At 59.0% G+C, this 19,266-nt stretch overlaps 1 protein-coding gene across 3 annotated transcripts; it reads right to left on the reverse strand.

Annotated features, from left to right (window-relative positions):
- Positions 1 to 825: 825 nt before the first annotated feature.
- Positions 826 to 11,851, reverse strand: WDR81 (WD repeat domain 81). 3 transcript variants are annotated; one of them, XM_029211507.1, is made up of 10 exons: positions 7,969 to 11,851; positions 7,116 to 7,223; positions 6,683 to 6,873; positions 6,376 to 6,566; positions 5,963 to 6,128; positions 5,719 to 5,884; positions 4,347 to 5,036; positions 3,578 to 3,723; positions 3,112 to 3,291; positions 826 to 2,056 (listed from the first exon to the last, which is right to left on the reverse strand). In XM_029211507.1, exons 1-10 carry the CDS (start codon positions 11,642 to 11,644, stop codon positions 1,736 to 1,738), a joined length of 5,835 nt encoding a protein of 1,944 aa, XP_029067340.1. In that variant the 5' UTR covers positions 11,645 to 11,851; the 3' UTR covers positions 826 to 1,735. The 3 variants fall into 3 exon arrangements, 1 of the variants encoding a protein (XP_029067340.1); XR_003791908.1 differs by having other exon boundaries at positions 1,987 to 2,056; positions 3,112 to 3,723; positions 4,333 to 5,036; XR_003791907.1 differs by lacking the exon at positions 826 to 2,056 and having other exon boundaries at positions 3,120 to 3,291; positions 4,333 to 5,036.
- Positions 11,852 to 19,266: the final 7,415 nt, after the last annotated feature.

Consider the following 19,266-nt stretch of genomic DNA (forward strand, 5'->3'; position numbering starts at 1 on the left):
GTAAACATTGACCTGCACATCCGGTTAAACATTGATATTAGGACCAAAAACCCCTTTCCCACCAAGGCATCTAATACTGGGACAGCTACCTGGAACCCCCGTAGATGTGGGTCCCTCTTAAGCCCGGAGAAAGGAGGTTCAGGAGACGGTCGATGAGGCTGTCCTCAGCCGGAGGGCAGATCCAGGAAGGACAGGGGCCTTCCAGTGACCCCGTGAAGTGAGAGGTTATCCCTGTCTTAGTCAGGCACAGAGAAGCTGTGTGACCTGCCCAAGGACACAGAGCTGGGCTCAGAGTTACATCCAGGTTCCTAGTTCCAATGTCCTTTCCTCTCCCCCATAACTGCCTCCCCCTCCCAAGAGGAGGGAAGCAGAAGCTGCAAGAGACAACGCAGGAACCCAGGATAGGATGCCCATCCTCAACCCTCACATGCCCAGGCTCCTGGTTGGATGCCTCCAGCCTGGATCCAGACGGCAGGGGTGGGGAGAGGAAAGATGCGGAGGGACACAGCCTCTCCCAGCACCCTACTTCATCGGGAGCAATACCTCCTTACCCTCCTCAAGGGTGAGGGTTCTGGAAACTGGCCTGGGGCTACACGAACCAGAAGCCCTGTACCCGGTACCGCCTGAAGAACAGTGATCGGGCTGCCTCCGCACCTCCTCACCCTCTCCTCGCTGTCCCGGAAGCTGCAGGGTCTCAATTTTTCCCCACCCTGGCACCGTCGTCAGGAAAAGCCTCACTCAGGGACCTCCCTGGTGGTCCAGGCGTTGGGGCTCCGCGCTTCCACTGCACGGCCGAAAAAAAAGAGAAGCCTCACTCGGTTCCACGGTTCTTCCAAAGAATTTATTGATCATATTTACATCTATTGCAAATAGTGAGAAAGCAGCAGAGGCCCAGCCTCAGACCTCATCTCTGCTCCAGAACGTGAGGACCCGGGGATGCCTGGGTCTTCCTGTCCCCTGGGGGAGGGAGACCTGAGATGCAGAGATGACCCTTCTTGCCCCTTCTTTCAGGGTCTTGGACCTGCTCCCCCAGGGACTCTGGACCCAGGGGCTGTCTCATCAACTCAAGGCACAAACACTGTGGTGACAGGTGGGCAGGCAAGGCATGGGGTCGCTCCTGGCAGGCACCACCGGGCCCAGTCCATCTTCTCTCCTTTGGTCCTGCCCTCTTTCTTCCCCTACTGGTCCCACACTGGGCAGGGCCTGGCTGGGAGACACTTAAACCACTGCCCAAGGCCCCTAACTCCTGGACCATGGCCAGCCCTTAGAGGCTGGAGTCCAAGCACCATCAGTGTCCTGGACTGTGGTGGTGTCCCGGTCCTTGCAGGACAGGGGCAGAGAGAGCCCAGCAAGGGGTGCTGTGGCTGGAGACTGGCTAGGCAGGGAGAGTCTCCCTTCCCCTTCCCAGAGCTTCCTGTCCCCATGTGGATGCAGAGGGTGGAGCTGGGGAGAAGAGAGGGCAGCAAGGCTTTCCCCAGGCTCTCGCTCTTGCTTCCTGCTGGCTCGGTGGAGCAGCATCGCCCCAAGCCATGAACGAGATCCCTTCTGGCAGCCTCAGTGGCTCTGGGGGTTCAGGAGCCCAGACCTCCATGCCACCTTAGCTGGCAGGCCATGTGGGTACCCAGGGCATGGGGCCTGAGGCTTGCCAGGAGGGATGCTGCTGGGGAAACAAAGGTGAGGGATGGACTCCCGGAGGACGTGTGCCCACCTCCGCCTGGCCAGCTCTTGCCTCGGACTATGCCAGGAGGCGGATGACCCCATTGTCTGAGCCCAGCAGGAGGTGGCGTTTGGTGGGCAGCAAGGCCAGGCTGGTGAGCGTGCCACGGAAGTTCTCGGAGCTGAGCTTGGTGGTGGCCTGGGAAGGCGGCTCAAGCAGGGAGCAGACGCCAATCTTGTTGGCCACGGTGCCAGTTACCACCTCGCTGCCGTACAAGTCGAAGGTGTGGATAGGGTCGGAGGTTGACTTGTAGTGATGCGTGGGCTTCTGCTCCAGCTCCTTCCAGACAGTCAAGGAGTGGTCAGAGGAGGAGCTGACCAGGACACTGCCCTCCACCGCCTGCCCGGGGAGAGCAGAGCCTCAGCAGGGCCCAGGGTCTTCCTGTTTCTTCCCACAGGATCTCCCAGGAGGACAGGGTGTCCTGAGCCGGGGACAGGCTGCCACCCTCCCACGTTATATCAACGTTAGTTAACAGGAATATATTAAGCGTCATCCACCTAGTCATCATTATAATTTGGGCACTTCCTATGTCAAGCATCGTATTAGGTACATTACACGTCTTACCGTGGTTAATCTTCATAACAACTCTATGAGGAAGGTGTTGTCATTGTTCCCATTTTACAGAGAAAAACACTAAGGCTCGGGAAAGTTAAGTAATCATACAAGGTCACAGAACCAATAAGTGGCGGAGCCAGGATTAACACCCAGGCTGACCCTAGAGACCTCCTGATGCTTTCTTGGAAAGTCAGAATTTAGAGGCACCCAGAACCCAGGATCCCCTGGGGGGCCCTGGAGGGAACCAGGGGCTGCCTGCCCCCAGCAGTGGCAGTGCATGTCCCCTGGTTGCCGCTTCGGATGGGGAGGGAGTCCCAGTTGCCTGGAAAAACCCTCCCACAAAGAGCCCTGTTCCTCCCCTCCTGCACCTCCCTGAGCAGTTCCCTGAGGTCTGCGATTGAAAATGGGCTGGGGGTGGAGGTGGGGGCAGGATTCCCATGCCCGATCCGCCCCTGCCCGCACCGGGACAGCCCAGCTGGGGGCATGGACTCTGCTCAGTGGTCTGGGGGCAGTAAACAGCCTCCCAGCTGAGCTTTATTTAACCTGACTGGGTCATGGACAGGGCCCGACCCCTGATCCTCCAAGTAAGACAAATATGGACAAGGGTTACTCATTAGAACATCACCAGGAAGCAGCAGGGTCAGCTCGGCCCCCCAGTTCCACCCAGCGGCCAGCCTCCTGCCGAGGCCCCCATGGTGCAGCTGGCTCCTGACCCTCCCTGCCCACCAGTCCTCGGGCAGGTATAAGGGAGGTCAGCTGGAGCCTGTCCTGGGTGGGCTCTAAGCAGAGGTGACGGCTGGAGCAGTCAGCCAGGAGGGGAAGGGAACCTGGTCTGTCACCTTGATCTGCAGGATGTCCCCTTCATGGGCAGGCCAGCCACGCAGAACCAGGCCCGTACGGGTGTCCAGGAGCACCATGAAGCCCGAGGAGAAGCCGGCCACCACACTCCGGCCGCTGGGGCTGACAGCCAGGGAGCGGACAAGCCCAGGGTTCAGCCCGCTGCTCAGGCGGAACTCATGCTGTGGGCAGAGGAAGACAAGCTGAGGCGCCACGGCCTGCTCCAACCCGCATCTCCCCGAGGTCCAGTTCATCCCCCAACCCACACAGCTGGAAGGCCTGAGCCTCGTCCCCCATCAAGGGGGGGCTCCCCAAATCCCAGAGCCAGAGCCCAACCCCCCACCCCCCCGGGTTTGCTGCTGCTGATCTGTCACCAAAGAGAAACTCTGCCCTGGCCTCCTCTCTTCAGGGGTCTCTCCTCCCTGCCAGGCACCCAGGCCAGGGCTCAGGGAACAGGACGCCCCTGACCTGCAGGCCAGGCTTCCGGCAGTCTACAAAGCGCAGGGTCGAGTCAGAGCTGGCCATGGTGATGCTGGTGTGGGGGGCGGGCATGACAGCCACAGCGGTCAGGGGCACCCGGCTGTCCGACGGCTCCACCATGCGAAGGGTCTTCCCTGGGAAGGAAAGGCACGGTGGATCTGGGTCCCGGCCACTGACGGAAGAGCCCCGACTCCTCCTATCCCCCCAACCCACCCCGTACCTGCCTCCCACATCCCAGGAAACCTCAATAAATGCTGCGAAAGACGTTTCTTGACCCTCCCACCTTCCTACTTCCATGACCAAGCCAGGCCCCTCTCTTCACACAGCACCCTCGCCGAAAGCTACCTCCCCACCACCTACCTCAATGCTACTCTACCTCCTTAACCCCTGCTTTTTAACCTTATTTCTGCCTACAATGATGACAAAAAATATGTGGGCAACTGTTTACCAACCAGGTACTATGTGCTCCACGTTAAGCCAAACCCCTATGCCTTATCCTCAAGCAGCTGTTCTGATTCCCATTTTGCAGATAGGAAAACTGATTCTTCCAGCAGCAGAGTGACTTGCTCAAGGTCACTCGGCAAGTAAGTTGGCAGAGCCGATTCAAACTTGGGTATGACGGATTCTGAGTCTTAGATGCTCCTCTCTGTGGCCTCACCGGGTCACCCCCAACCACATACCATTATACCCCAACCCACCACCCTTGGTGGAGTACAGGACAGCAGCAACAGAACAGGCCTCACCTGGGCCCGCTCACCTGTGAAGGGGTCCCAGACGTGCACAGCCCCGTCACAGCTCACCACACACTGCGGGGCCTCAAGCTGGCCCACAAAGAAGACACTCTTGCGGTGCTGGGCATAGACGAGGCGTGAGGCTGTCTCACTGGTGCCGTCCCCAGAGTTGTAGAGGGGCCAGAGGCGCACGGTGCGGTCCTTGCTGCCACTCAGGAAGAAGTCCTCGCTGCTCAGGGGCACCACACACTTGACGGCCCCTGAGTGGCCGGGGAAGCTCTGCAGGCGGATCTGGTGGAAGTGAAAGTGGGCATCCTGCTGGTTCACGCCGATCTCGTACTGCCAGTGTGCCAGCCAGTTCCCACTCAGGCCGTGCACGCTCCGTGGCAGCTTCCGCTTCAGCACGTTGTCCTCGCTCTGGCTGCCGAGGTCCCCGCCACCCACCCCGGAGATGGGGCCCAGCGGGCCGGGGCTCTCAGGCTGGGAGTCATCGGGGATCTGGATGCGGTTCCCGACCAGGACGCTCCCAAAGGTCCCCGAGTGGCCGTCGTCCTGGGGGCAGCCCCCACCCTGGGCGTCCCACTCAGGGCCGGTGCTGGGCGCGGTGGGCTCCACGCTGGCAGGGCTGCGATGGCTTGGGCTCATGCTCTCCAGATACAGCCCCGCCAGCTCCCCCACCAGCTCGTGGTTGGGGACGATCTTCTGGATGATGTCACCTGGATGGGAGCGGGAGAGGTCCTGAGATTAGGGGAGATGGCAAGTGACTGCCACCACCGACCCAAGGGCTTGGGAACCACAGAAGGCAGGGCAGGTGCTGTCTGTGCAACTCTAAGTAACTCTTCATCCCTGAGCCTGTTTCCTCCCCAGGGAAATGTGGATTCACTCCTTCAGTATGGACACGTGAGCATCTTCCACGAGTGCTGCGTGCCATGCTGGGCATCAGACACAGAACGGTGAACAAGACAGGTCATGCTCTCCCTCCCACAGGCTAGATTTCAGTGGTGGGATGACAACATATCTGCCCAGCACTGTTCATCCTATTCAGGGCGATGACACACATAGACGCTTGGCACAGGGCCCGGCCTATACGGGAAGTTACGTGAACAGTGGGCTGCTAATTCCTCTCAGACGGCTGCTAAGACGTCAGTCCGGCAGCCTGACTGCCCTGCCTGCCCCAGGCACAGGCCAGGCTGCTCCTGTGCCTCCTTGCTGGCCAAAGCTCAATCCCTGTTTATACGTCACTGGGACTCAGGGGCCTAAGGCCAAAATCCCTTTGCTCTGACCCAGAGAACTGTGTTTAACACCCACTCCTGACTCTAGGGGCTGGGGGAGCATGGGGCCCTCCCAGGGGAAGAGTTGTAGCCACAGAGGCTGGGAGGGGACGTGATGGGCCAGTACCCAACAGGCAGGAGAAGGGCACGTAGATCGTATACGCCATCTCCAAGGTGAACACCTTCTGCAGCTCGTCCAGCAGGGTGGGGTCCACCAGCCGCAGCTGCCCATCGGAGAAGGCCACCTTTGGCAGCTGGCCCTCACTGCGGCCCACGGACTCCAGCTTCAGATCCTGTGGGCAGGAAGCCCGGAGAGTCAGCGGAGGCCACGGCCCCTGGCCAGCCCACCCCAGCCAGGTAGGTCTGCCCACCTGGTGCCGAAGCTCGTGCAGCTGAGAGAAGATTTGAAAGAAGGTGGCCACGGGCTCGCTCAGGTGCTGCTGGACCATCTCCTGTCCGATGCGCAGGCAGATGAGGGCGATGAGGCTAATGGTTTTCATACACAGGACAGTCCGGGCCTGGGCTCCACTTGGGAACCTGGAAATAGAGCTTATAAGCTCCAGCCCCCACTGCCTCTGCAGGGCTTTCCCAGATCTATCCAAAGCCGTAAACGAAAGGAGCTATAAGACCAACTGGTCCGGACCAGGTGAGGAAACGAAGGCACAGACAGGTGTGGCTTGCTCAGGGTCACCCGGCTGGGATGAAAACCAGCACTCCTGACACCCCACTCCCCAGGTCGCCCCCCAGCTGGGCTGCTCCCCTGTGGGGTGGTGCAGGGCCCTACCCCGTGACGAGGGAAGTGAGGAAGCTGAGCACGGGCAGCAAGACCTCGTGGCTGATACGGGGCAGGATGTCCATGAGGGTGGTGTCTGAGAGGTACACGATGATCTTCTGGGTCAGAGTCACCGCTGCCAGCAGCCCCGCCTCCTTGCGGCTGTTCAGTCGACTGGGGCCTGAGGTACTACCCGGGGCCACCTAGGGCCACAGAGCCCCAGATGAGGGCCAGGTTGCCTCACAGACCGCCGGGAACCCAAAGAGGTCCTGGGTCGGCCCTCAGCCGCCCAGACCCCGGCTGCCAAACGGTGACTGACCAGGTAGCTGATGTAGGGCAGGTACTGGTAGGTGAGGACGGGCTCCCCGTACAGGTGGGCGACGTGGAGGAGGCAGCTGAGCACGGGCCCCGATACTATATCGCCCAGTACTGGTCTCTTCTGGTAGATGTTGCCCACACTCAGCGGGGGGCTCTCGCCACTGCTCACGGTGAACTGCTGTCGGGTGGGCCCTGCCAAGGAAGGGCCACAGCTAGTGGAGGGCAGGGGGGAGGTGGGCCTTCAGGGACCGCAGTGGCCACTCCTGCTCACTCTAGCTTGGGGTCTCCCCGTGCCTCACCCAAGGAAGGAAGGAGCTTACAGACTGGGACCCAGGACCGGGCCAGGAGGTGGTCCGAGGTGAAAGTGGGAAGGATCCGCTACAGGCGGCTGAAGAGGGGCAAAGGGCTGGAGGAAGCCCCATCCCCGGCCTTACCCACATAACACGACGTCAGCAGGCGGAGCAGGTTCCGGGCCACGTGGCGAGAGGCCACGGTGGGGCCGAGCTTGGCGGACAGCCAGCGGACCATCTTGCAGGCCGTATCTGCAGGGCGGGGGCAGGCCCTGAGCTCATCAGATAACGGCGGCTCACTACTCCCCAACCCCACCCCACGGACCCCGCCTAGCCGACGCGGACTCCAACTGTGCCCAGGAGCCCAGCCAGAGCCTGGCCACCCCACGCCACCACCCTCCCTTTAGCAGCAGCAGAGCTGGCCTGTGGGAGTCTGGCTTTGGGGCTGCTCCAGGCACCTCTACTCGGGCATACCCTGCAGGAGGGTGACCCTTTCAGTGAATCTCCCCCAGCTCCGAAACGAGGCCCTGGCTACCATCCCCTCTGGCCTCTTCCCCTTCCGCTTCTCTTCACTCTCTAAGTCTAACCACACTGGCCTTTCACAGATTCTTTAATGGAACCGTGACAGCCTCAGAGCCTCGCACAGGCTGTTCCCTCTGCCTGGAACGCTCTTCCCACCACAGAGCCAGCCATTTTTGCCCAGCTACCTCCTCCTCATTGAACCCCAGCAGGTCCTACTTCCAAGGCAGCCTTCTTTGACCCCTGAAAATGAGATCTAAGCCCATGTTATATTCCCTCGTGGTAGCCAGCCATTGTTGTTTGTAGCACTAACAGAACTCGTGCTTACGGAAGACTGCCTACAGCTCGGACGTGAGCTCCAGCAGGGCAGGCCCATGGCTCTGCTGCGTGTGGATCTGCTCGACCCACTGCCTGGCACAGGGCAGGGGCTCCACACGCGATGAGTGTTAGACCAACACCTCCAGGCCTGAGAACTCACCAAGAAGGATCTTCTGCTCTTTGCCCTCCGACTGCTCGGTCAGTGGTTCCTCTTCCTCCTCCCCGTCAGCCCCGCCGTCGCCGGCCACGACCGTATCCATGGACAGCACCGTGTTGGACAGCGTGAGCTCAGACGCCTCGGGGACCTCATCCTGCTCCCCCTCCCCCTCCCCCTCGTCCAACACCACACAGCCTTCCTCCTCCTCCTCTTCCTCCTCGGAGCCCTCGCTTTGCTTCAAGTCCTGGCTGCTGTCACCCGACCTGAGGCTGCTCTTGTCCACCGGGGTGCCCCCCTCGTCTGCCACCCGCTCCTCGCCCAGGGATGTCTCGCTGCTGCTGCTCTTGTCACTCAGCCGGCCCAGGCTCACAGCCTCAGCCTCCTGGGGCTGAGGGGACTCGGCCACGTAGAGCCCGGCCTGGAAGTCCTCTGTCTCGGGGAGGTCGGCCTGGTCGTGGAAGCTGACACCAGACGTGTAGTCCAGGAGCCCCAGGCCCGAGGAGGCAGCAGGCTCCCCATCCATCTGGATCTCCTCCCCAAAGGCACAGGCGCTAGGCCTGGCCCCCGGGAGCCCACTTTCCTCATCCTCTGATGCCCCCGCCAGGCCCTTGCTTTCTTCCTGGGAGGCCTCCACACCCGCCAGCACCTGCAGGACGTGGGGCAGCAGGTGGACAAGAAAGGCCTGCAGGCCCAGCCGCACCATTAGCTGGGCCACAAAGCAGTCGGTGTACAGGTAGAAGCGCCCGTGTAGCCGGCAGGGGCTCTCGTAGGCACCAATGAGAGGCTTCAGTAGGTACCTGTTAGCATTTTTGGGGCCCAGTGCCTCGGCAACAGGTTCAAAGAGGTACCAGGCCGTATACACGGCTGTGTGCTCCTCAGACATGAGTGACAGCACAAAAGGCAGCAAGATCTCCAGGCCCTCGGGGGTGATGTCACCCAAAACTGCACCCAGCTGCTGCCACAGAGCAAAGACCAGCTCCCGCCCCTGGGCCTCGTCCTCCACGCGCCTGGCCTGGTACAAGAGGATGAACTTGTGCAGCGCGGGGAAGTACGAAGGGAAGGGAACCACGGAGCTGAAGGGGCTGAGGAGCTGGGCCGGGCAGGGCGGGGGCAACCCCTGGGAGACGGGCCTGTACTCGAACAGCGGGTCCAGCTTGCCCCTCCCTGCAACCACGGGGCCTTGACGGCCACTGAGCTGCAGGAGCGTGTCCAGCACGGGCTGCAGAGACACAGGGACCTCCTTGGGATGGCGTGCGCAGAGCCCCCGAACAGCCTCGAAGCGTACCCACAAAGGCGCATCAGGCTGCAGTGTCCGGACCCTGGTGGCAAACACCATCTCAGCCAACAGGACACCCAGCGCCTGCATGTCCCGATGGAAGAGGTCCCGCAGCAGCACGGCTCGCTGGACCTGGGGTTGCTGAGGCACCTCCAAGCGGCCCCCCAGGCCTTTGGTCAAGAAGTTGCCCAGTTTCTCCACCTCTTCCAGAGCCTGCAGAGGACCGAAGCCCTCCGGAAGAAGAATCTTGCCCTCCTCACCTTCCCCGGGGTCTACCCCAGCAGCTTTGTTCCGGCGGCCTGGTCGAGAGGTTGAGGCCCCCGAGAAAGGCAGGAGGGCTGGAGGGGCGTGACTAGAAGAGGAGGAGGAGGAGGGGCCCAGCTGGTCACCTGCCTTCCCAGTGAGGGAGATGGAGTCCAGAGCTTCTGTGGCCTGCTCCAAGTCATCCTCCCCCACCACGGGCATGTCCCTGGCCCAGGCAGCCTCACGGGGAGTGGCCTCCAAAACCGGCCTGCCCGTTCCATTCGTAAGCTGTGCTGGGAAGTCCTCCCGGCCTGTGCTCTCCTGGATGGTCTGGAACAACAGCCTGGGGATGAGTGGAGGCTCAGGGGCAAGAGCAGGGGCCCCGGCCAGGCGCCGGGGGTGCGGCTGGTCGAAGAGCTGCACCACGCCGTAGCTGGTCAGGTGCGTGTGGGCGTCCACCAGGTGCAGACACACATTCTTCTCCTTCACGGCCTCCTTGCCCTGGAGTTTGTAGCCAAAGGTGAGGTCAATCCAGTGGTGTAGGTCCTGGGACACCTCTCGGCTCTCCAGCAGCGCCCGGTGGGCAGCCACGAACTCCTGGCTGGAGCTGCACCAGGCTGGCACGTCCAGGTCAGGCATGTCAGGGTGGATGGAGCAGAAGATGGAGGGATCGGTGTAGAACTCGGGGATGCACTCATCAGGTGTCCAGCTCTGCATACGCTCCATGCTTGCAGGATACTCATGGGGCTCCCACTGCGCCCGCACGTGTCCACAGAGCACCGACCGGGGTGTGCGCCGAGCCTTGTACACATAGTATGTGATATCAGAAAGCACGTCAGAGATGTGGTGAGGAACGTGCGGTGGCTCCCCGCCCCCCGCGCCACCTGCCACAAACGCCTGCCGCGTCATCTCGTACGTGAAGTCCAGCTGTTTATCCCCCTTGTTGAGGCGGAACTTGGACTTGCGCAGGTCTCGGAAGCGCCCCCGGGGCGTGGTGAAGTCCACCACCCAGGGCAGCACTGGGTGGTAGTTGGGGTCCCCCTGCCGCCGACCTGCCAAGCGATTCAGCTGCATGAGGTAGTGGAAGTTGCTGATGCGGCCATGGACCCAGTCTAGCACGAGGTCCCTAAGTTCCTCCTGGCAGGTGGGACACCCAGGCCCCCCTCCTCCCTCCTCTCCAGGCTCAATGCCTGCCCCATTTCTTGCTACAGAGATCTCCTCATTCTCATCCTCTCTGAGCTTCTCGTAAGCACTCAGGTCCAGCCGTAGCTCACTGCAGAGCTTCTCATCTACAACGATGTGGTGCAAAGATAGGGCCCCACAGGCCAGTCCCTGGCGGTGACAGGCATCCATGGCCCTCAGCACGCGGAAGAGAATGAAGAGCACCTTGGCTTGGCTGTTGGTCAGCTTGGCAGGGCTGAAGGTGACCACATCATGCAGGCAGAACTGCACACAAGGGTGCACCACATACAACATCTCTGGTGACTCCAACAGAGCCTCAGCTCTCAGAAGACTGGGAGAGGCAGGGTTGCCCCGAGGAGGACAGGGGCCATCTCTGGCATGTGATGGGCACTGGGGAGCTTCGCCCACTGGCAGGAAGGGGCAACCATAGACCCTCTGTAGAGCTTGTCGTACTGAGTCCAGGGCAGGGACAGCTGCAGGGGCAGGACTGTGACTATAGGGCTGCCCATAAGTGTGATATGCATGGCGCCACAAGTTGCGATAATTCTGGGCAGCCACATCCTGCATGAAGCGAGTGAGGGTCTCTGGGCTGCCGGACCCCTCCTCAAAAGGCAGGGAGCCCAGCGGGTAAGAGAGCCTCTGTTTCCTTAGCCCGTGGACCTCCACTCGCGTCCAACCGGGCGGCAGCCTCTGCACAGAGCGTTGCAGGAGAGTTCTGACTTCCGCTTCGCCCAGGCCTTCAGCGCGGGGACACGGTCCCGGGGGCAGCCGGCGCTCGCGGAGGCTGGCCAGCCAGCGCGCAGGCACTAGGGCCACCACGTGGGTGCCCCCCGGGGCTGGAGCCAGCTGCCGGGCATCGATGTTCAGGTCTCTCTCCACGCTCCGGAGCAGCTCCTCCATGTCGGGGCTCGGGGGCGGTGACCAGCCCTCGGCCTCGGTGGTAAGAGCGACTTCCCGCCCCCTGCTCCCCAGGGCCATCCCCTCCTGGCCGCCTGGGGGCGGCGCGGGGCTGAGCCCGGCCACGGCCCTCCTCGCCACAGTTTCCGGAGTGCCGAGCCGGGTGTGTGGGGATGGGAGAGGGACAGGGGCTGGGGCGGAGGAGGCGGGGGTGGGCCGGGGACAGAGGGGGCGCGGGGGCGCACTTACCCCTCAGCAAGGTCCTGCACTCCGGGAGCGGCAGGGCGGGGGATGCGGGGCGCCACCGCCGGGCTCCACCGTGACGGGTCAGCTGACGCTGCTCACGTGATCGCCCCGGCACGGAAACAACCGCACGTGGCTCGACTGGTCCGTGGGACCCCGCCTCCCGCCCGCGCCACCGCCCGGCCGTCCTCGGCGCCCTCCCTCCCAGCGCTCTGCCGGGCCCGGTGGCGGCTTCGCTTCCTCGGGGTGAAAGGGGCAGGAGAGGGGGATACTGAGCGACCCACGGGATTTCCCCTCCCCTCCCTACTTCCTCCTTCATGTGCTGGGTCGCGGACCTAGGGAGGCTTTCCCTAGAGATGGCGGACTTTAAGTGGCTGATCATCCCTGCCACTACCCCACCTCTCTCCGGTTTTACAGAGAAGAAACCTGAAGCCGAGATGGGACTTTTGACATAAGTCCCTTCACCGCCTCCATGCTGCCTACCAAAAAAAAGAGCTTTTAGTTTTCCAGAATATTTCATCAGTAACATTCCATTTGGCCCTCACAACACTCAGTGTGGTAGGAGGGACGGTTACTATTTATATTTTACAGGTGAAAACCAAGAGCCTCCAAAGAGGCTTGTTCAAGGGGCAGAATGGAGACTTAGAAGATGGTGCACAGATCCTTTTCCCTGGAGTCCTCCCCACTGACAGACCTCTTAACGCCTTTTTTTTTTTTTTTTTTTTTAATTCTGGGCAATCTGGGGGAGAGAAGAGGCCCAGGCTCAAAGGCCTGGAGTTCGTGGGAGGAAATGTTCCCCTAAGACTTCCTGTTGAAGATCTGCCTCTGCTTTGCTGCAGAGCCTGCCTGCTGTGGTCAGAGCCTTGCAGATGCCACGGTGGCTGGGGGGAGGGTACAGCACGGACAGGGAGCGGAAACCAGTGAGCTGGCACCAAAACTGCAGGACTCCTTCAAGGGGTCTCAGTTCTGACTCATTTGCAGGATAGATAGGCCGTTGTCTGCGGCGAACCCACTGTCTGTTTTTTTTTGTTTTTTGTTTTCGCGGTACGCGGGCCTCTCACCGCTGCGGCCTCTCCCGTTGCGGAGCACAAGCTCCGGACGCGCAGGCTCAGCGGCCATGGCTCACGGGCCCAGCCGCTCCGCGGCACGTGGGATCCTCCCGGACCGGGGCACGAACCCGTGTCCCCTGCGTTGGCAGGCGGACTCCCAACCACTGCGCCACCAGGGAAGCCCTCACTGTCTGTTTTTTGAGTTCCACTCCTAGAAGGAGAGTTTGCCTCATGTAGGAGTCTGGTATGGAGGTGTGGGAGCTCCATAAAGGCACTTAGGAAAAGAATAAAGTCCTAATTAGAGAGGAGACAGGAATGGCTCAGCCATAATCTAATTCCATCTATCTTTCTTGAAGGGGCAGCCAGAGCCCCTGACGTGCTTGGTCACATGACCTTGGGCAGTAATAACTTACAGCCACCGTTTTTTTTTTAATTTTATTTATTTTTCATTTTTGGCTGCATTGGGTCTTCCTTACTGCACATGGGCTTTTTCTAGTTGCGGCGAGTGGGGGCTAATCTTCGTTGTGGTGTGTGGGCTTCTCATTGCTGTGGCTTCTCTTGTTACGGAGCACGGGGCTCTAGGCGCACGGGCTTCAGTAGCTGTGGCACGCAGGCTCTAGAGCACAGGTTCAGTAGTTGTGGTGCACGGGCTTAGTTGCTCCGCAGCACGTGGGAACTTCCCGGACCAGGGATCGAACCCATGTCCCCTGCAGTGGCAGGCAGATTCCCAACCACTGAGCCACCAGGGAAGCCCCACAACCCCTTTTAAGGAGATAGCTTTAGATCCCTTTTAGGATGAGGAAGCTGACTACCTTAGGTAACTTGCTTAGGTCACATAGCTGAGCAGTGGTAGACCAGGATTCAAACCCAGGCCTATCTCATTCTAAAACCAATGTTCTTCGTACTCCTTGGCCATGCAGTATTTGTTTTGTTTTTAAAATTTTATTGCAGTACAGTTGATTTACAATGTTCTTTTAGTTTCAGGTGTACAGAAAAGTGGTTCAGTTATACACATACATATATCCATTCCCTTTCAGATTCTTTTCCCATATAGGTAATTACAGAATACTGAGTAGAGTTCCATGTGCTATACAGTAGGTCTTTGTTGGTTATCTATTTTATATATGTAATATATATGTATAATCCCAAGCTCCTAATTTATCCCTCCCCTCCCCGACATTTCCCCTTTGGTAACCATCATGCACTATTGTTTTTTCACCAGGGAAATTAGGTGTTCCTTGACATCTTGTATCCCCAACATTGGTCTGAGTACCTGAGACCAAGGGATGGTCTGGAGGTAGTGCATGCTTCTTTTTTTTTTTTTTTTTTTAAATACTTATTTATTTATTTGGCTGTGCCGGGTCTTAGTTGCGGCATGTAGGATCTTCGTTTTGGCATGTGGAATTTTTGTTGTTGTTGTTGTTGTGACATGCAGGATCTTTAGTTGCGGTATACGGGATCTTTTAGTTGCGGCATGTGGATGTAGTTCCCTGAGCAGGGATCGAACCCGGGCCCCCTGAATTGGGAGCACGGAGTCTTAACCACTGGACCACCAGGGAAGTTCCTTTGTGCGTGCTTGTTAGTACCAATAAAATTTTGGTTCGCACGATCTTTGCTCTTCTCTCAGTTTACCTAGACTGAACAGGAGTTACTTTTTCTTTCTGCAAGTTTGTGTGTGCCCTGCCCTCTAGTGGTTTTGACTTGCAATGCAGCAATGACCTTGAGTGTAACTAACCTTATCTCTTACAGTTCTTTCCATCCCTTAAACAGGGATGTCCTTGCAATACTGGGCACTGGTGCCCTAAGATTTCTGGGGTACTGACACCTTCCCCAGTCTGAGCCCTAAAACCATGGTTTTTCAAACTTTATTATGTACTTCTGATTGAGACGCTGGAATCTGATTTGTTTTTGGGGGGGGAAATCTGAATTTTTAACAAGCACTAGATAATTCTGATGCAGGCAATCTGCAGTCCACATCTTGAGATCTAATGTTCTGTAACAGCTCTATTCCCAAGTGCTCCCTGAATCCCAACCCAAGCACACTTGGGCTTTAGGGAATCTGGTACCAAATTAGTCACTCTCCTTCACCAAACTCGGTATTGAGTTTCTGGGAAGTCATGGCTTGGAGGGTCAGGGAGGGAAGCTGCAGCAGCCCCAGCAGTCAGCCCATGCTGAGTGAGGTTAGCTCTTGCTGATCTGGCAAGGAGAAAAGTGAAGGAAGGTAGTGTTTAGTGCACCAACTGTGGGCCAGGTACTGTGCTAGGTGTTTTCAAACATATTCCTTTCTAAAACCCTACAATAAGCCATGAGTTTATTATTCATTCAATTTTGTAGATGAGGAAATTGAGGCTCAGAGATGTTAAGTATCTTCATCAAGCTCGCAGCTGGTAAGAGTTGGAATTTGAATCCAAGTTTGTCTAACTCAGTGGTTCTCAATTGGGGGCGATTTTGGCCCCCAGGGGCCATTTGGTCATGTCTGGTGACCATTTTGATCGTCGTGGGGGGGTGCTAAAGGCATCTAGTGGCCCAGGGCTACCGCTAAACAAGCTACTATGTACAGGACAGCCGCCACAAGAAATTAGCCAGCGCAAAATGTCAATAGTGCTGTGATTGAGAAACCCTGGACTCAAAGCCTGTGCTTTTGCCCTATAGGGTGGGAGGGTGGGGACATGGAAAGTTAGAACAAAATGGGAAAGGGCCTACCCCAAGGGCCTTGGGTGAGAAGGAAATGGGACTTTTATGCTAAGGATAATGGAGAATGGGGGCAGCTGGTGAGATTTCTCTTTCTTCCAAGCTTGGCCAAGACCCTGCTCAGTTTCTCCCAACCTTGCCAAGTCAGTCCTGGGACTTCACACTAATCTTGTCCTGGAGTGACCCCGACTCCCAGCTCAGGGCTGGGGCAAAATATTTACCTGAGTCTTCTGGCACAGGACTTCCCAGCCAAAGCCCCTGGTTCCTGGGGCCCTTGTGCTCCACCTGTAGCCCCTGGGAGGCCCCACATTAACACCTTTGCAGTGGGGGGTGAAAGTGTAAAACATGGAGCCGTGGAGGGCCAGGAGGTGTCTATGAACAGTTAGAAGTGGAGTAATGGGCAAAGCCAGGAGGATTCCCTTAGCAGGGCCCTCTCTCTTGAGCAGGAAGTAGGGAGCAGCTGGCCTGGGGAGCAGGGTTCTGACCCGGAGGAGGCTCGTTTCCACAGCCATTCCTCTTCTCTAGGCTTGGTCCTCAGCTTCACTGGACCTTCCCCAGTACCCATTCCTAGAGCACCCACACAGCCAGGCAGCCACCACTCTGGGCCTCCCCAGTACTGGCCTCCCAACTAGACCAGGGTAGGGCGGGTCTGAGCAGACAGTGCCGACAGGAAATACTTCTCGTTCCAGGCTCAGAGCCTCTGAAGAACTAACCAGCAGATTGGGGGAGGGAGAGGGAGGAGAGAAGAGGGAGGGAGGAGAAGGGGGGCAGGGGAGGGAGACAGTCTTGGAGTGAGAGGGAAGAGGAAAGAACACTCAAACAGGTCCCCCATATTTGGGGTTTCATCTCCTTCCTTCCCTCACCACCCATGGGGGGGGTGGGGATAAAGGGATAAAGGAGGGCAGAACTGGAGAAGGATGTGGTAACAGCTGATTCGTCCCCTGAGGTCACACTTCCCAACAATCAGCTGTTACTGGGGTGGAAGGCAGGAAGTTTCCTTAAAGGCACAACGTTCTGAACACAGGTTCGGCATTCTGGAGCTCCTAGGAGTCATAGCAATCACTTGGTGGAGCCCCTCTTTAAAACGGAAGCAACTATCTCACACTCCAGGCTGTTATCTTCACCCCGCCAACTGGGAGCTTATGGAAAAGTCATGGATCCCTCGCCACACGTTCCTCTTTGGTGGTGGTGGAGAGATGCGAGTGATTGAGGTGGGGTGGGTCTCAGGCTTGCCCCTTTAACTAAGCGGTTCGGCAGCTTTTGCCAAGTCATTGGGTTCCTTTCCATTTTTTGTGTTTTTTTTTTCCCCCTTTGGCCCATCCTCCCGCCCCTCTATGCTCTGATTGGCCTCTGGGGAAGGACCAGCCTCCTCATTGGTCTCCACCTTTGAAATCTCTTCCCTAAGTAGGCCTGAGTCGGTGAAAAGCTTCTGGGGGGCGGGACAGAATGGGGGTGTTGGGCAGAGGACGGGGTTGCTAGCCAGTTGCACTTTGGCCCGGCCCGGGCCCTAGTTGCTGACCACAAGTCTTCCTTCTACCCTCAGGTGAAGACTCTGCTATAAATCTTTCGTTAGGAAGCTGCTGCTTGAGAGGCTTTGTCTCTCTGTGACTGGGGCGAGACATCTTCTACCCGAAGTCTCCTCTGATTAGGAAGGCTCCAGGAGAGGTGGAGTAGATCTCTCCATTGAAAGCTGGGGCCAGCCGAGGTGGGCAGTCCTCCCTCCCCCAAAAGCCCCCAGGAGTCCTCATTCCAAAGGAAGAGTCTGGCTGCCCTGGGGGCTGATTTCCACCTTCAGTTCTCCTCACTCCTGCTGCCTCTCCTCCTCCACCTTTCCTGAGAGATCTATCGCCTCCTGCAAGAGTTCAGTGAATCCGTTTGGGGGCTGTCTAAAAGAACCACTCACGGCTCCGAAAAGGAGGGGCTGTAGCCCTTTAAGGACCTCGCCGGGATGGATTCAGAGATGAGTTTAAAAATGCCAACTCACAGAGCGCGCTGGATTCTGGGAACGAGGTGTCAGACCGAGAACTACACTGACCAGTATGCACTGCAAACAGACACGCCTTTACTTCCTTCTGCTTTTTAGGACTCGGGTTTGACGTAGCGCCCCTCTAAGCATGTTAGCCTAGGCGGAGGGCTGAGCCACACCTTTTCACCTATTGGCCAGCTCGCAACTTGGTGGGCGTGGCCTAGCGCTACTCTACTAGGCAAAGGGGTGGCTTCCTTGCCAGTCAGAGCTAAGACGGTCGGGGAGGCGGGACCAGGGCTAAGCGCTGGCGCCCTCGAGTGGGTGTGGTCACGCTGCCCAGCAGTGGGCGGTGATTGGCCCTGGGCGGTGCAATCGCAGCTTGTGCGTCACGACGCCGCCAGCTGATCGCAGACTGTAGCCGGTGTGTGCTGGGCGCTGGGAAGAGACAGCGCCGCCGGCCGTGGGGATCGGACGCACTGATTTGCTCCCCTACCCTCAGCACCCCCCCACCCAGCACCAGGTGGGTGTGAGATGGGGTCCCGGCCGCACAGGAGGGAACCATGCTAACGGGGTAATGGGGGAAAGTAGGGTCCTGACGGCCACACCCTGCCCTTCCGGGGGAGGGGAGAGGGGGCGGCGGAGGCTCGGGCGCTCCGGGGGAGAGGGGCCTGGACTGGCTGGAGTAGTGTGTCAGGAGGTTTAAAGAAGGAGTCCGGGACAGTAGTCGTGCGGAGGGTTTTGCGGAGTAGCTGGGAGAAAGACGAGGGGCCGGAGGGCTGGGGGCGGCTAACCTCGGCGCCCTCTGGTCGAGGATACGGGAGCCGGCCTCCCAGCTTGGGGAGGATTTGGACTGGGCGGGTAGCGGGGAGGTGCTTTGCCTCTACCGGCACTCATTGGGTCAGGGCCAGTTGAGCGCCCTGGCAGGGAAGGGGTCTCTGGGCGGGCCGGCCCCTCCTCTCGTTCCCTCCAGGGGATGTTATGTAAGGGGGGAGGGGAGAGGAGTAGGGGGCGGCGGTGCGGGGGGGGCCTTATGCAACCCAAAGGTTAGGGTTTCACCGCGGGTTGGTGGGGGGAGAAGGCAGGAGGAGAGCCTGGAAACTCTAACCCCCCCTCCCCAGCCTAACTGGCCGTCTTGGGCCGAGAGAAGGTCACCTCTGCACCTCCCCCCAGCCTGTCCGGTTGTGGGGCCCCTAGCCCAGGCCTGGCCCTGACCGCCTGGGAAGCCGGCTGGCTGGGTGGGGCGCCTGGGTTAGTCATCACTGGGCTCCCTCTCTCCCCACCTCTCGGCCAACTCTTGGCCCCTCCCCGTGGCCTCTGGCTAGGCTATTGCCCCCACCTCCCTTCGGCTGTAGTTCCAGCCTCCAACTCATTTGGCCTGTCATCCTGGCTGTTAGACTGGGCTAGGAGCTGTCAGGGTGCCAAAGGGCTGATGGAGCAGCTGGTCAGAGGGTCAGTGCCCTGGGCCCACCCCGCCCTGCAGCCAAGGGCACCTGCTTGGCACAGACTCTCAGCAGCAACTGAGTCCTATGGGCTGAACAGAGCCTGCTCAGACAGAGAGGAGTGGGAAGGAGTTGGACTGGTCACCTGGGAGAAGGAAGATACCACAAAGTTCATGCCTCCCAAGAGGGTTTTGTAATTTGAAAACCTCCCACCCTAATCTTTCTTACCCTCGGAGTATAGAAATCTCAAGGCAGGACCGCCTTGGCTCCTTAAACTGGCATGGGCCATGCCCTCGGACTAAGCGTCAGCACAGA

The sequence above is a fragment of the Monodon monoceros genome, unplaced genomic scaffold (assembly GCF_005190385.1).
Source record: "Monodon monoceros isolate NGI ecotype Baffin Bay Population unplaced genomic scaffold, NGI_Narwhal_1 Super_Scaffold_9, whole genome shotgun sequence".
Classification (NCBI taxonomy): domain Eukaryota; kingdom Metazoa; phylum Chordata; class Mammalia; order Artiodactyla; family Monodontidae; genus Monodon; species Monodon monoceros.

Bases quoted from the DNA above. Each gene is read 5' to 3' on its own strand.
- WDR81 (XM_029211507.1), bottom strand. From the start codon at position 11,644: ATGGCCCTGGGGAGCAGGGGGCGGGAAGTCGCTCTTACCACCGAGGCC. The intron at 6,129-6,375 runs GTAGGGCCCTGC...CTCTATTTCCAG, and splicing joins CTCACTTCCCTCGTCACGGG to GTTCCCAAGTGGAGCCCAGG. The intron at 5,885-5,962 runs GTGGGCAGACCT...TCCTGCCCACAG, and splicing joins TGCACGAGCTTCGGCACCAG to GATCTGAAGCTGGAGTCCGT.